The sequence below is a fragment of the Mus pahari genome, chromosome 2, assembly GCF_900095145.1.
Source record: "Mus pahari chromosome 2, PAHARI_EIJ_v1.1, whole genome shotgun sequence".
NCBI classification, from domain to species: domain Eukaryota; kingdom Metazoa; phylum Chordata; class Mammalia; order Rodentia; family Muridae; genus Mus; species Mus pahari.
Window position 1 is genome coordinate 147723991 of NC_034591.1, and position 15380 is coordinate 147739370.

The following is a 15380-nucleotide window of genomic DNA, read 5'->3' on the forward strand; positions in this document are numbered from 1 at the left end:
AGGTCATCTGGGATTAAAGGTGTGATGGCACACACCTTTAATCTGGGCTACACCTTCTGCTGGGGACCATATAAGGATATTGGAATAAGGGAGTCAGGCTCTCGCTCTTCTGCCTGCTTGCCATGTGGGACTAAGCAACTGCTAGACCCTTGGACTTCCATTCACAGCTACTACTGAACCATTATTGGGAATTGGAATGCAGACTGTAAGTCATCAATAAATTCCTTTACTATATAGAGACTATCTGTAAGTTCTGTGACTCTAGAGAACCCTGACTAATACAGGCTACAAAGCATTTCAGCTCCTTGGGTCCTTTCTTTAGCTCTTCCACTGGGGACCCTGTGCTCTGTGAAATGGTTGGCTGAGAGCATCCACCTCTGTATTTGTCTTGTACTGGCAGAACCTCTCGGGACACAGCTATATCACGCTCCTGTCAGCAAGCACTCCCAAGTGAATGAAGTACTTCCACATCAAACCAGATACATTGAAACCAAACCAAACAAACAAACAAAAAATCATACAAAAGAGCCTTGAGCACATGGGCACAGGGGAAATTTTCCTGAACAGAACACCAGTAGTTTATGCTTTAAGATCAAGCATTAACAAATGAGACTAAATAAAGTTGCAAAGATTCTGTAAGGCAAAGGACACTATCCATAGGACAAACCAGCAACCAACAGATTGGGAAAAGATCTTTACCAACCTTACATCTGATAGATGGCTAATATACAATATATACAAAGAAGTTAGACTGTAGAGAACCAAATAACCCTATTAAAAAAATGGGATACAGAGCTAAACAAAGAATTCACAACCAAGGAATATTTAATGGCTGAGAAGTAGCTAAAGAAATGTTCAACATTCTTAGTCATCAGGGAAATGCAAATCAAAACAACCCTGAAATTCCACCTCATACCAATCGAATGGCTAAGATCAAAAACCAGGTGACAGCAGATGCTGGCAAGGATGTGGAGAAAGAGAATACTATGGGGTTTTTATTACTATTGCTCTGTAGTACACCTTGAGGTCAGGGATGGTGGTTACCCTGAAAATTATTTTACTGTTGAGAATAGTTTTTGGTATATGGGGTATTTTGTTTTTCCATATGAAGTTGAAAATTACTCTTTCCATGTTTATGAAGAATTGTGGTATAATTTTTATGAGTAATACATTAAATCTGTAAATTGATTTTGGTAAGATGGTCATTGGCATTATGTTAATCTTAACAATCCATGAGCATGGAAGACTTTTCCATCTTCTGAGGTCTTCTTTGAGTCATATGTCAAGGACTTGAAGTTCTTGCTGTACAGATCTTTCATCTTCTTGTTAAGAACTACACCACGATATTTTATACTATTTATAGCTATTATGAAGGGTGTTGTTTCCCTAATTTTTTCTCATCTTGTTTATTGTTTATGTAAAAGAAGATTACTAATTTGTTTGAGTTAATTCTAAATCCTGCCAAAGTTGTTTATCAGTTGTAGAAATTTTCTGATGGAATATTGGTCATCATTTATGTAAACTATCATATCATCTGCAAATATCTATACTTTGAATTTTTCCTTTCCAAGTTGTATCACCTTGATCTCTGTCTGTTGCCTAATTGCTCTACATAATTGTATACTATAATGAACAGATTTGGAGAGAGTCAGCATCTTGTGTTATCTCAGATTTACTTCAGATTTCTTCTAGTTTGTCTCCATTTAATTTTATGTTGGCTGTGGGCTTGCTATATGTTGCTTTTATTATGTTTAAGTATGTGCAATGAATTCTTGAACTCTTCAAAACTTTTAATTTGATGTGGTATTGTATTTTGTTGAAGGCTTTTTCAGCATCTAATGAGATGATCATGTGACTTTTCTTATTGAGTTGTTTATATACTGTATTACATTGATAGATTTTCATATATGAAAACACCACCAAACAGGTGAAAGAATTGAACAAAACCATCCACTATCTAAAAATGGAAGTAGAAACAATAAAGAAATCACAAAGGAAGACAACTCTGGAGATAGAAATCCTAGGAAAGAAATCAGGAACCACAGATATGATCATCAGCAACAGAATACAAGATATGTAAGAGAGAATCTCATGTGCAGAAGATTCCATAGAAAACATGGAAACAGCAATCAAAGAAAATGCAAAATGCAAAAATCCAAACTCAAAACATCCAGAAAATCCAGGTCAGAAGGAGAAGACCAAAGCTAAGGATAATAGGTATAGATGAGAATGAAGACTTTCAACTTAAAAGGCCAGTAAATATCTTCAACAAAATTATAAAAGAAAACTTCCCTAACATAAAGAGAGAGATGCCCATGAACATACAAGAAGCCTACAGAAATTCAAATAGAATGTACAAGAAAAAGTAATTTTTCTCAACACATAATATTTAGAACAATAAATGCACTAAATAAAGATAGAATATTAAAAGCATAAGAGAAAAAGGTCAAGTAACATATAAAGGCAAACTTACTAGAATTACACCAGACTTCTCACCAGAGACTATGAAAGCCAGAATATCCTGGACCGATGTTATACAGACCCTAAGAGAACACAAATGCTAACCCAGGCTACTATACCCAGAAAAATTCTCAATTACCATAGATGGAGAAAACAAGATATTCCATGCCAAAAGCAAATTCATACAATATATTTCCACAAATCCAGCCCTTCAAAGGATAATAAAGGGAAAACTCCAACACAAGGAGGGACATGATACCCTAGAAAAAGCAAGAAAGTAATTCTTCAGCAAACATTAAAAAAAAAAAAAGAAAAAGAAAAGGATAGCCACAAGAACAGAATTCCAACTCTAACAAGAAAAATAACAGGAAGTAACAATTATTTTTCATTAATATCTCTTATTATCTATGGACTAAATAACGTAATAAAAAGATATGGAATAACAGACTGACTACATAAACAGGACCCAACATTTTTCTTTATATGGGAAAACCCACCTCAGGGACAAAGACAGTCACTACCAAACAGTAAAAGTCTGGAAAACAATTTTCCAAGCAAATGGCAAATGTTCCAAAGAAACAAACTTGAGCAGCCATTATAACATTGAATAAAATCGACTTCCAACCCAAAGTTCTCAAAAAAGACATAGAGGGGACTTCATACACATCAAAGGTTAAAATCTTCCAAGATGAAGCCTTAATTCTGAATATCTATGCTCCAAATGCAAGGGCATCCACATTGATTAAAGAAACTTTTATACAGGTCAAGGCACACAATACACTGCACACAATAATAGTGGAATACATTAATACCCAATTCTCATCAATGGACAGATCCTGGAAGCAGAAACTAAACAGAGACACGGTGAAACTAACAGTAGTTATGAGACAAATGGAATTAACAGACATCTACAGAACATTTTATCCTAAAACAAAAGGATATACCTTCTTCTCAGCACCTCATGCTACCTTCTCAAACACTGACCGTATAATTGGTAACAAAACAGGCTTCAACAGATACAAAAATATTGAAATTTTCCTATGCATCCTATCAGATCACCAAGGACTAAGGCTGATCTTCAATAATAACATAAATAATAAAAAGCCAAAATTCATTTGGAAGCTGAACAACACTCTACTCAATAATAACTTGGTCAAGGAAGAAACAAAGTTCATTATAGTTTAATGAAAATGAAGTCACAAAATACCCAAACTTATGGGACACAACGAAAGTTGTCCTAAGAGGAAAACTCATAGCTCTGAATGCCGCCAAAAGGAAACTAGGGAGAGCACACACTTGCAGCTTGAAAGCACACCTAAAAGCTCTAGAACAAAAGGAAGAAAATTCACCCAAGAGGAGTAGAAGGCAGGAAATAATCAAACTCAGTGCTGAAATCTACCAAGTAGAAACAAAAAGAACCATACAAAGAATCAACCAAACCAGGAGCTGGTTCTTAGAGAAAATCAACAAGACAGATAAACCCTTACCCAGACTAACTAGAGGGCACAGGGACAGAATCCTAATTAGCAAAATCAAAAATGAAAAAAGAGACATAACAAAAGAACCTGAGGAAATCCAAAGCATCATCAGATCCTACTACAAAAAGCTATTCTCAACAAAACTGGGAAATCTGCATGAAATGGACAATTTCCTAAAGAAATACAAGGTACCAAAGTTAAATCAGAATCAGATTAACAATCTAAACAACCCCATATCCCTAAAGGAATAGAAGCAGTCATTAATTGTCTCCCAAATTAAAAAAGCCCAAGACCAGATGGGTTTAGTGCAGAGTTCTATTAGACCTTTAAAGAAGAACTAATTTTCATTCTCCTCAAACAATTCCACAAAATAGAAGCAGAACATACTCTACTCAATTCATTCTATGAATCCACAATTACACTGATACCTAAAACATGCAAAGACCCAACAAAGAAATACAAGTTCAGGCCAATTTCCCTTATGAATATTGATACAAACATACTCAATAAAATTCTCACAAACCAAATCCAAGAACACATCAAAACAATCATCCATCATGATCAAGTGGGCTTCATCTCAGGGATGTAGGGATGGTTTAATATACGGAAATTCATCAATGTAATACACTATGTAAAAAAACTCAAAGAAAAAAACCCACATGATCATCTTGTTAGATGTTGAGAAAGCATTTGACAAAATCCAACAACTCTTCATGATAAAAGTCATGGAAAGATTAGGAATGCAAGCCCCATACCTAAACATAATAAAAGCAATATACAGCAAACCAGTAGCCAACATCAAACTAAATGGAGAGAAACTTGAAGCAACCCTACTAAAATCAGGAACTAGACAAGGCTGCACACTTTTTTCCCTACCTATTCAATATAGTACTTGAAGTCCTAGCCAGAGCAATTAGACAACAAAAGGAGATCAAGGGGATTCAAATTTGAAAGGAAGAAGTCAAAATATCACAATTTACAAATGATATGATAGCATATGTAAGTGACCCTAAACATTTCATCAGAGAACTCCTAAACCTGATAAACATCTTCAGTGAAGTACCTGGATATAAAATTTACTCAAACAAATCAGTGGCCTTTCTCCTCACAACGGATAAACAGGCTGAAAAAGAAATTAGGGAAGCAACACCCTTCACAATAGTCACAAATATTATAAAATACCTTGGTGTGACTCTAACTTAGGAAGAGAAATATCTGTATGATAAGAACATCAAGTCCATGAAGAAAGAAATCAGAGATCTCAGAAGATGGAAACATCTCCCATGCTCATGGATTGGCAGGATTAATATGGTAAAAATGCAATCTACAGATTGAATGCAATCCCTATCAAACTCCAACTCAATTCTTCATAGAGTTAGAAAGGGCAATTTGCAAATTCATCTGGAAAAACAAAAAAACCTAGGATAGTAAAAACTATTCTCAACATTAAACGAATCTATGGTGGAATCACCCTGCCTGACATCAAGCTGTAATATAGAGCAATTGTGGTAACATGGTACTGGTACAGTGACAGGCAGGTAAATCAATGCAATAGAATTGAAGACCCAGAAATGAATCCACACACCTATGGTCACTTGATCTTTGACAAGTGAGCTAAAACCATCCAGTGGAAGACAGCATTTTCAACAAATGGTGCTGGTACAACTGGCTGATATCATGCAGAAGAATGCAAATTGATACATTCTTATGTTCCTTGTACAAAGCTCAAGTCTAAGTTGATCAAGAAACTCCACATAAAACCAGAGACACTGAAACTTATAGAGATGAAAGGGGGGAAAAGCCTCGATGATATGGGCACAGGGTAAAAAATTCCTGAACAGAACACCAATGGCTTGTGCTGTAAGATCGAGAATCAGCAAATGGGACCTCATAAAACTGCAAAGCTTCTGTAAGGAAAAAGACACTACCAGTAAGACAAAAAGGCCACCAACATATTGGGAAAGGATCTCTACCAATGCTAAATCTGATAGGGAACTAATATCCAATATATATATATATCGGATACTCAAGAAGTTGTACTCCAGAAAATCAAATAATCCTATTAAAAAAAATGGGATACAGAGCTAAACAAAGAATTATCAACTGAGGAATACTGAATGGCTAAGAGGCACCTAAAAAATGTTCAATATCCTTAATCATCAGGGAAATGCAAATCAAAACAACCCTGAGAGTCCACCTCACACCATGACTAAGATCAAAAATTCAGGTGACAGCAGATGCTACGGAGTATGAGGAGAAAGAGGAACACTCCTCCATTGCTGGTGGGATTGCAAGCTGGTACAACCACTCTGGAAATCAGTTTGAGGGTTCCTCAGAAAATTGTAAATAATACTACCAGACGATCCAGCAATACCTCTCCTGGGAATGTACCCAGAAGATGTTCCAACTTGTAATAAGGGCACATGTTCCACTATGTTCATAGCAGCTTTATTTATAATAGCCAGAACCTGGAAAGAACCAAGATGTACCTCGACAGAAGGAGGGATACAGAAAATGTGGTACGTTTACACAATGGAGTATTACTCAGCTATTAAAACAATGAATTTATGAAATTTTTAGGCAAATGGGTAGATCTGGAGGATATCGTCCTGAGTGAGGTAACCTAATTACAAAAGAACACATATGATATGCACTCAATGATAAGTGGATATTAGCCCAGAAGCTCACAATACCCAAGATACAATTTGAAAAACACATGAAACTCAAGAAGGAGAACCAAAGTGGGGATACTTCATTCCTTCTTACAATGGGGAACAAAATACCCATGGAAGGAGTTATAGAGACAGTTCAGAGCAGAGCAGATGGTTTCTGAAGGAATGATCTTCCAGAGACTGCCCCACTTGGGGATACATCCCATAAGCAACCACCAAACCCAGACACTAGGCAGATGCCAATAAGAGCCTGCTGACAGGAGCCTGATATAGCTGTCTTCTCTGAGGCTCTGCCAGTGCCTGGCAAATACAGAAGTGGATGCTCACAGTCATCCATTGGACAGAGCACAAGGTCCTCAATGAAGGAGCCAGATTAAATACCCAGTGAAGGGGTCTGAAGTCCCTCAGGAGGAACATCAATATGAACTAACCAGTACCCCTAGAGCTCCTTGGAACTATACCAACAATCAAAGAAAACACATGGTGGAACTTGCAGCTCTAGCTATATATGTAGCAGAGGATGGCCTAGTAGGTCATCAATGGGAGGAGAGGCCCTTGGTCCTGTGAAAGCTCTATGCCCCAGTATAGGGGAATGCCAGCACCAGGAATGGTAGTGGGTAGGTTGGGGAGCTGGGGGAGAGGGGAGGAGATAGGGGATTTTCGGAGGGGAAACTAGGAAGGCGATAACATTTGAAATGAAAATAAAGAAAATACCAAAAAAAAAAAAAATCAAGATTAATTTAGCTGAAACCGAAGCATAGATGGGGTAGGAAATCTGCAGGCCCCACCCCTTACTGAGGAGCTAACGTCAACTGAAAGCAGCTGAGGAAGGGAAATACATTTCTTTGAGGGTGTGGCTACTGAGAGGGTTCTTTCCATGCTTCTGCAGGTGAGCCCACATCCATGCACATAAGAAGCACGAATCGAATGTAGTGGGTTACCTAAAACAAAGACGTGAAATTAAGAAGTGATGTTAAATGGGAGAGCTAGAGGGGAAAATAGGGATATATGTGACCATGTTTCATCATACACATATATGAAACTCTAGGTGATTTAAAAATAAAAAAACAAAAAAAAAAAAACAAAAAAAAACGTCGAATGATGAATGTGGACACTCAGTATGTGGAGTATGTGCTCCTTCTGAAGAGTGTTCATCAGCCTGGACTCTTTCCCATTGACTTTCTCTTCTTCAACCTTCCCTCTAGGGTGCTGGGGAAATTTTACTCTACCAGATCCCATTTAGTTTTGTTCCTTACAAGAGTTATACTGTATTAAATGTGTCCCCCTTTTAAGTCCATTAGGGGAATTCTAAACACACATTCTCAGTACAACTTGAAACTGCCACAATCATCAGAAATTTTGAGAGATCATCACTGCCCAGAGAAACACAGCCGATTGAGGAAATCCAAAGCAGTGTGTCCCTCAGAGTTTTCTGGAATGGCAAACATATTCAGGAAAAGTAAATGAGTAAACTATGCCCTTGAGTTAATAAAGTATAAACATTTATTGAAAAAAATAGCAGTCTCTACAGAGCTTGAAAAACAAAAGTTGCTAGAGTTGTAGGATCCAGCTCATCAGGGTTTCTCGCCATCCACCAACTGTGTGTATATATGTAAGTACATATGTGAGCATGTATATATGTATGCATTTCTGTGTGTAAAATTTTTGATGCTTGCTTGTTGAAATTTGCTTGTTAGGGCCTGCTTTGCTTTATACAGTGTGTGTGTGTGTGTGTGTGTGTGTGTGTGTGTGTGTGTGTGTACATGATATTCTCTCTTTCTTTCTCACCAGCTCCTAAAGAGTTTGGAGTTTTGCTCCTATCAGAACTACCAGTGATGAACCTGTAAATTGTCTGCTGGAGGCAGCAGTGGCCTCTGTCACCTGCTAGCAGCACTGACCCCAATAGCTGACTTCACACTTGTTGCCTTCCTATGTTTACCTAAGGTGTCAAGGCTAGCCTTTGACAAAATCTTATTTAAACAGTAAAATACATACCTACTTTTAAAAGAATATCAATAAATGATTTTAAAGGTAAAGATTTTGTTTTCTTGGTACTCTTAGCATTGTTTACATTTTACATACAAATTTTTCATTGGCTATTTATGCCAGGTATTTGGATGAATCTAGGGATTTAAAATCATATCCTGAAGCTTGCAACAAAACACCTTACTAAGCCAACCCTTAGGATCTACAGTCTAGTTTTTAATAATCACATGTGTTTAGCTTTTGTAATTTCGATTGCTGTTGTTTATTTAAATTTTCTAATTTACTTCTAAAACAATATAAGAAAGGATAAGAGATAGTTTCAGTGTGTGAAAATCTTGCTTATGCATTCAATGACGTTGATTTCTGACAACTCACAATAGAATGAAAATTAAAATCTTTATTGCACAGCTATCACCTGGGTCTCTCTATGCCCATCAGCCTAGATCTAAATATGAACGTAGTACCCTACTTACTTTTCAGTTATCAGGCATATGTTATCATGCCTGAACTATATTAATAAAATTGAATTGTTACAATTATATACAAGATCACACTACTGTAGCATTCTTCTAAATATGTGAGTAATTTATCAAATACAGAAGAATCATGAAATTATATAGTTTTATATGTTAATTCTTGCCTAGGGCTCTACCACTGAGTAGTGTCATATACCTAATAGCATGTGGTTTGGCTGCCTTATGGAATAGTGAAATTCTAATGCCTTTGCCCATATCTAAGATATGCCATCACCCAAAGACTGGCTTGCCTTAAATTAGAATGTCCCAAAATTAAGATAAACGAGTGGCTTGAAGGGTAGAAAAGCCCAACAGTTATGCTAAACATAAGATCTAGCCCTGTTTTATGTGCCATGGGAATCAAGGATAGAAAAAAAGATATGAAGTAAGTGGCATAGAGTAAGAGGAAAGAGACCATAATTCTCAAGGCATGCACATGGGCTTTAGTGCTGGGGTCTTGCTCCCCTCTAGAATTGAGATGCATTTTCTGTAGATGTTTCCACAAGGAGAAGATTAACAGGATGAAGGAGACCAGGGCCACTGTGAATGGTGTTACAGAGAACACAATCATTTCCAATAAGACCAAATTTGAAAACTCTGCAAATTCACTCACTCTAGAACTCCAAGTTATATTTCTCTCATATTGATAAATCCAGTCTTCTATATGTTTGTTTATTTGTAATATGTTGAACATTAAGAAGATCAGATTTCCCAGAAGGACCACCAGAAGCACTTTCTTTACTCTCCACTTCAAATAGAGAAAAACAGGTCTTGAGAAACTGGCTATTTTGAGCAAATAAAAGATGCTGAGAATAGTGGCAAGCCAGAGACTGAAGTGATTGGAAACTACCCAGGTAAACATGATACCCCTTAATTCTGTTCCAGCCACAAACGAAAAAGAAGACTTCATATATTTAATCCATGCTAGTAACATTTCCCATATCAAAACCATTCTTGAAATGGCTAAGAAAAGCAGGATCCAACCAATGGAAGAAAGAGTTCTTTTCTTGACCCAGTCAATGCAGTTTATCAGCACTATGAATCCATTGCTCATATTTCCGAATATAAACTCTGCAATCATAACCACAGTTAAAATACCATACACATTGCTTCCCATGTCCAGACAAAGATGATTCACTCCTTCTCATTTGCCAAGGTGAAATGTCCATGTATTCTCAAAAGCTAAGATAAGCTTTCATTCAAGTCCTGATTATTTTGTAGTGACTGACCTAATGTCGATGAGCATATTAAAATTTTGCTAATGGCTCTATATATTCTTATGAAATCCTTCTTTCTGGTATCTTTCAAAACTAAGGATATATATATATATATATATATATATATATATATATATATATATATCCTTCTAGAGACTGAACTGGATTGCTGAAAATCATGAAGTATATCCAACTGTCATTTGTTAACATGCAAATAAAGATATATTCTCTTTCACTGTTATATCATTTTGCATTGTCTATGCTAAAGAAAATTTGATTCTATCAGCTTATGTTCTAGAGCACAAAGATGACAACAATATGATTCATTCAAAATTTGCCTAAATGATATATTTTGGGTCTGTCGACATCATAGCTTATGAATTGTAGAGCAGAGACTACTCTGTGACACTCTGTGTGTTCTCATTATATGTAGTTGTTGTCCACATTTTTCAACAGTTGAGTTGGAAGAAGCTCACATCCAAAATGGAAGGCTTCTGCTTTCCTGCCTTTTAATACACAGGGATCCTTGGATGCCTGGAAATGACATGCTTTCATATTTTATAATCTCCCCACAATATGTACTTTGTTTTTGAACATACTTGAAAAAGACACATGTAAATATGCTATCAATAGCTATTAGAACAACTATTTTCTTCAAAAGAGTGTTATTTAACTAAAATTAGATCATGGAATTTGTAAGATGGCACAGGGAATAAGATCACTTGATGCTCTTGATAGGGATCAAATTTTAGTTGCTAGAATCCAAATAGAAGCTCACTATCATCTGTAACACAAATACCAGTGCAGTCAATGTTCTCTCTTGGCATTTATAGGCATTACCTGCACTACAAATATGTGGTGGGCAAAAATATATTTAGTCATGCACTCATACACAAAAAATAAAAGTAAATAAAATCCTAATGAACATACTAGGCTCTGGCATTTTTCTGTTCAACTGCCTTTACATTCTTTAAGTTTCAAACATAAAGAACCAAGTCCTTCCAATGCCCTTAAAATCTGACGTTATATGATCTCTCTTCTCTTTCTGCATCAACTACCATTGTTTTTTTTTCTCTTCTACAAGTTTAATTCCAACATTAGGACATTTGTTCCTTGCTATTTCTGACTTTAGAATGTATTTTCATCAAGGATTTTTTTTTCACTTTTAGTATAGTTTATAAGTATAGTGTAGGTTTTATATGATAAGATATATAACCACTTTTAAAAAAAGAAAGAAAAAGAAGGCTTGTTTTATACAAAATCTCAATTATTCAATTTTGCAAATAAACACATGGGAGTCAGATGTAGGGGTGCAAACCTGCTATCTCACAGAGGAAGCTGACCTCCCTCCTCTTCCAAGATCCTGAAAGGATGTCTCTCTTTCTCTACACCACTTCAGAAAACCTTCAAAGTCAGTATTCCCTCTCTCTAATTCTGGTAAGTCTTTCTATTTCTGCTCTTTAATTCCTTTTACTCTCTGTTCTTTTTCCTATGTCTACTCTCCATCATTTACTCCTTGCTCTACTTCTTGGACAATGGTTGACTTTGTTTAATCCTGTTTACACTATTCAATGCAAAATCTCTTGGATTATAGGTATGTGCTAGGGCTAAGCAACACTGAAACTAGAAACAAATTTTTCAATGAACAACACAATCTCAAGGTTCACAGTGTGGTCAAATATCTTTCCATAAAGATTCTTTTTTGAAATTGTCAAAATATAAAACTAAACAAATAATAATATTGGAAGATTTATTGTTATATTTCAATACATAGTATTACTCTTCAGCATCAAGAGAAAATTTTGGTTGGCCTTAGAGATATATGGTAATTATTTCACCACTTGGGATTCTAAGAGAAGATGATGATATTGGGCTCAACACCTGCCTGGACTACATAATAAGCTGATGCCTTAAACAATCAATAAACAAAAAATAAACCTTAAAAGACCATGTATGAAATATAGACCTATAAATGTAATGAACAGAATACTAAGATACAATTTTATAAATAGACTTGAATATGATCAACTAGTCTTCAATAAATATTAAGTTGAATCAGTAGTAAAGACAATTGTTGTAGCAAATTGTGTAGCCGCCTGCAGCCACACAAACTGGGTTCCTGAGTGGGAGGCAGGAGCTGTATGGGAGAAAACAGCAAGAGAAATAATGGAGGCCAAGACATGATTTTCTGTTCAAGGCTTCAAAATTTTACTAAGAGTCTGTGCTTATAAAGAGGGGAGGCCCATCCCCTGCCAATCCATTCTTGGTGCCTGTCCTACAGGTGTGAGCCTGTAGGCAGATCTTCAGGATGCTGCTGAATATCTCAAGAGTCTCTCAGCAGGTAGCAGTGCCTTGGAGAAGAGCAGGCAGGTGACAGAAAAATAGCGACAATAATAGAGCCATGTAGGTCAGAAGGCTCCACTCCAGGTGGTCTCATGGTCAGTGGCAGCAAGGTCAAAGTCAACCATTTCAAGGCTGGGGGAGGGAACAATATTGTACTAGGAAAATTTTGTATCTGCATTAAAAAAAAACAAACAGTGTTATCTTTTATTTTAAAAACCAATCTCAGATAGATTCCTTTATATATTTAAAAGAGAATTTTGGTTGTCAACTTAAATATAAAATCTAAAAACAAGAACATGAAATGTCTATGGAAGATTTTTTTCTTAACATGGATTGTCCATAAACTTCTACAAGAGGGTTAAAGTTGATCAACTTCATTATTGGAGCTCTTTGAAAGATATGAAAAATATAATGAATAGGAAGACAAAAGCTCGGAGAAAATAAATTTCAAAAAACAAAAGTGCAAGATGCATACTGACAAGTTAAAACTCAATAATAATATCAAAGTAAGGGCCTGGCCGTGGTGGTGCATGCCTTTAATCCCAGCCCTTGGGATTTCTGAGTTCGAGGCCGGCTTGGTCTACAAAGTGAGTTCTAGGACAGCCAAGGCTACACAGAGAAACCCTGTCTCGAAAAAACAAAACAATACAATACATAAAGTAAATAAATATCTTTAAAAAAATAATAATGTCAAAGTAAACCAAATAAAAGAACAGGCAAATCCCCTGAAAAGAGTTTATGAAGACTAAACATCATTATTCTCTAAGGTGAATGAATATATTAATTAAAATACTAATACAGTCTTAAGACTATGGGTGCTGTTTTGTGGTTGTAGCCAATCTCCTGGGAGGCCTTTAGACAGTGATGGCTTCAGAGGGGTAGACAAGCTGCTGATATGCCACATCCAGAAGGCACAGGCCAGAAGAGAGGTAAGTTCCAGCAGAGGGGATGGGTTCAGAATCTGCTGAATTCATTAGGATTCTCAGATGCTGTGGTTATTTGTGGGAGGCTTTTATCTGATGCCCTGGGCGGAGCAGATCTACTGGGAGACTTTCAGACTATGGGGTCTTCGGAAAGCCAGACAAGCTGAAGATGTGCCCCAGTGAAAGGCGCATTTATGGGCACTTGATCATTGATAAAGAAGCCAAAAATATACAATGGAAAAAAGAAAGCATCTTCAATAAATGGTGCTGGTTTAAGTGACATTAAGCATGTAGAAAATGAAAATAGATCCATATTTGTCACCTTGAACAAAGCTCAAGATCAAATGGATCAAGGACCTCAACATAAATCTAGATACACTGAATATAATAGAAGAGAAAGTGGGAAAAAGCCTTGAACTCATTGGCAGAGGGATTTCCTAAACAACTCCAATGGCTCTGACTCTATGATCAAAAATCAATACACGGTACCTCATGAAACTGAAAAGATTCTGTAAGGCAAAGGACATAGTCAATAGAACAAATAAGTAATCTACAGATTGGGAAAAAATATTCACTATCTTCACATCCAATAGAGGGTTAATATCCAAAATATATAAAAGTTCAAGTAGCTAACCTCTAAAACCCAAACAACTCAATTAAAAAATGAGGTTTATGGCTAACCCAAGAATTAAGAACAAAAATCTGGAATAGCAGAGAAACGCTTAAAGAAATGTTCAAAGTCCTTAGTCATTAGGGAAATCTAAATAAAAATGACCCTAAGATTCCACCTAACACCAATAAGAATAGCTAAAATAAAAAAACTGAGGTGACAGAACATATTGGCAAGGATATAGAGAAGGAGAACACTCACCCATTTCTGGTGGGATTGCAAACTGGTACAACCACTCTGGAAATCAATCTGCAGCTACCTCAGAAAATTGGAAATAGATCTACCTGAAGACCCAGCTATACCACTCTTGGGCATATATACCCTAAAGATACCTGTCATATCACAGCGGCAAGTGTTCCACCATGTTCATAACAGCCTTATCTGTGATAGCCAGAAGCTGGAAACAACCCAGATGTGCCAAAATGGATAGATGAATACAGAATATGTGATTCATTTACACAATAGAGTACTATTCAGCTATTTAGAACAAAAATATCATAAGTTTTTCAGGCAAATGGATGGAACTAGAAAACATCATCTAGAGTTAGGTAACTCATGTCCAAAAGGACATGCCTGGCATGTACTCACTAATAAGTGAATATTAGCCAAAAGAGTACAGAATACCTAGAATACAATCCACAGAACTCAAGAAAGTTAACAAACTGAAGATCCAATCTTCAATCCCTATAGGAAAGGAGAAGAAATCAATCACAGGAGGCAGAGGGAGGGAGGTACCTGGGTGGAAGAGGGGAGGGGAAGGGGAGAACATGATCAGGTATGGGCTGATCTCCCTTCAGTGGGAGAGGTAGTGCCTAACCCTCTAGAGACATGAGGCCCCAGAGAATGGGGAGGCCTGGTTGGGATGGGGTGTGTTGGGGTCATCCTCTTGGAAATGGTGGAGGAGGAATAGAATGAGGAACTGTGGGAGAGTAGACATCAAGGAGAATAATGACTGGACTATAAAAACTAAAAAAAATAAAAAATTGCCAAAATATTATAAAAATTCTTAATTTTTTCAACCTTAAATGTTAATGAAAATGATACCAACCCTTAAACCAAGTTATCAGCATTTCTTAGATCAGAGCAATTCTGGACATTGCCAAGGGAACAAATATT

At 36.5% G+C, this 15380-nt stretch overlaps 1 protein-coding gene across 1 annotated transcript; it reads right to left on the minus strand.

The window, feature by feature from the left end:
* Positions 1 to 9310: 9310 nt before the first annotated feature.
* On the minus strand, positions 9311 to 10228 carry LOC110317404 (taste receptor type 2 member 13). The gene has a single exon (XM_021191859.1). It carries the CDS (start codon positions 10226 to 10228, stop codon positions 9311 to 9313), a length of 918 nt encoding a protein of 305 aa, XP_021047518.1.
* Between the last annotated feature and the right edge of the window lie 5152 nt (positions 10229 to 15380).

What these genes read in the sequence shown, in the direction of transcription:
- LOC110317404 (XM_021191859.1), bottom strand. Translation starts at nt 10,228, where the DNA reads ATGGGAAGCAATGTGTATGGTATTTTAACTGTGGTTATGATTGCAGAG.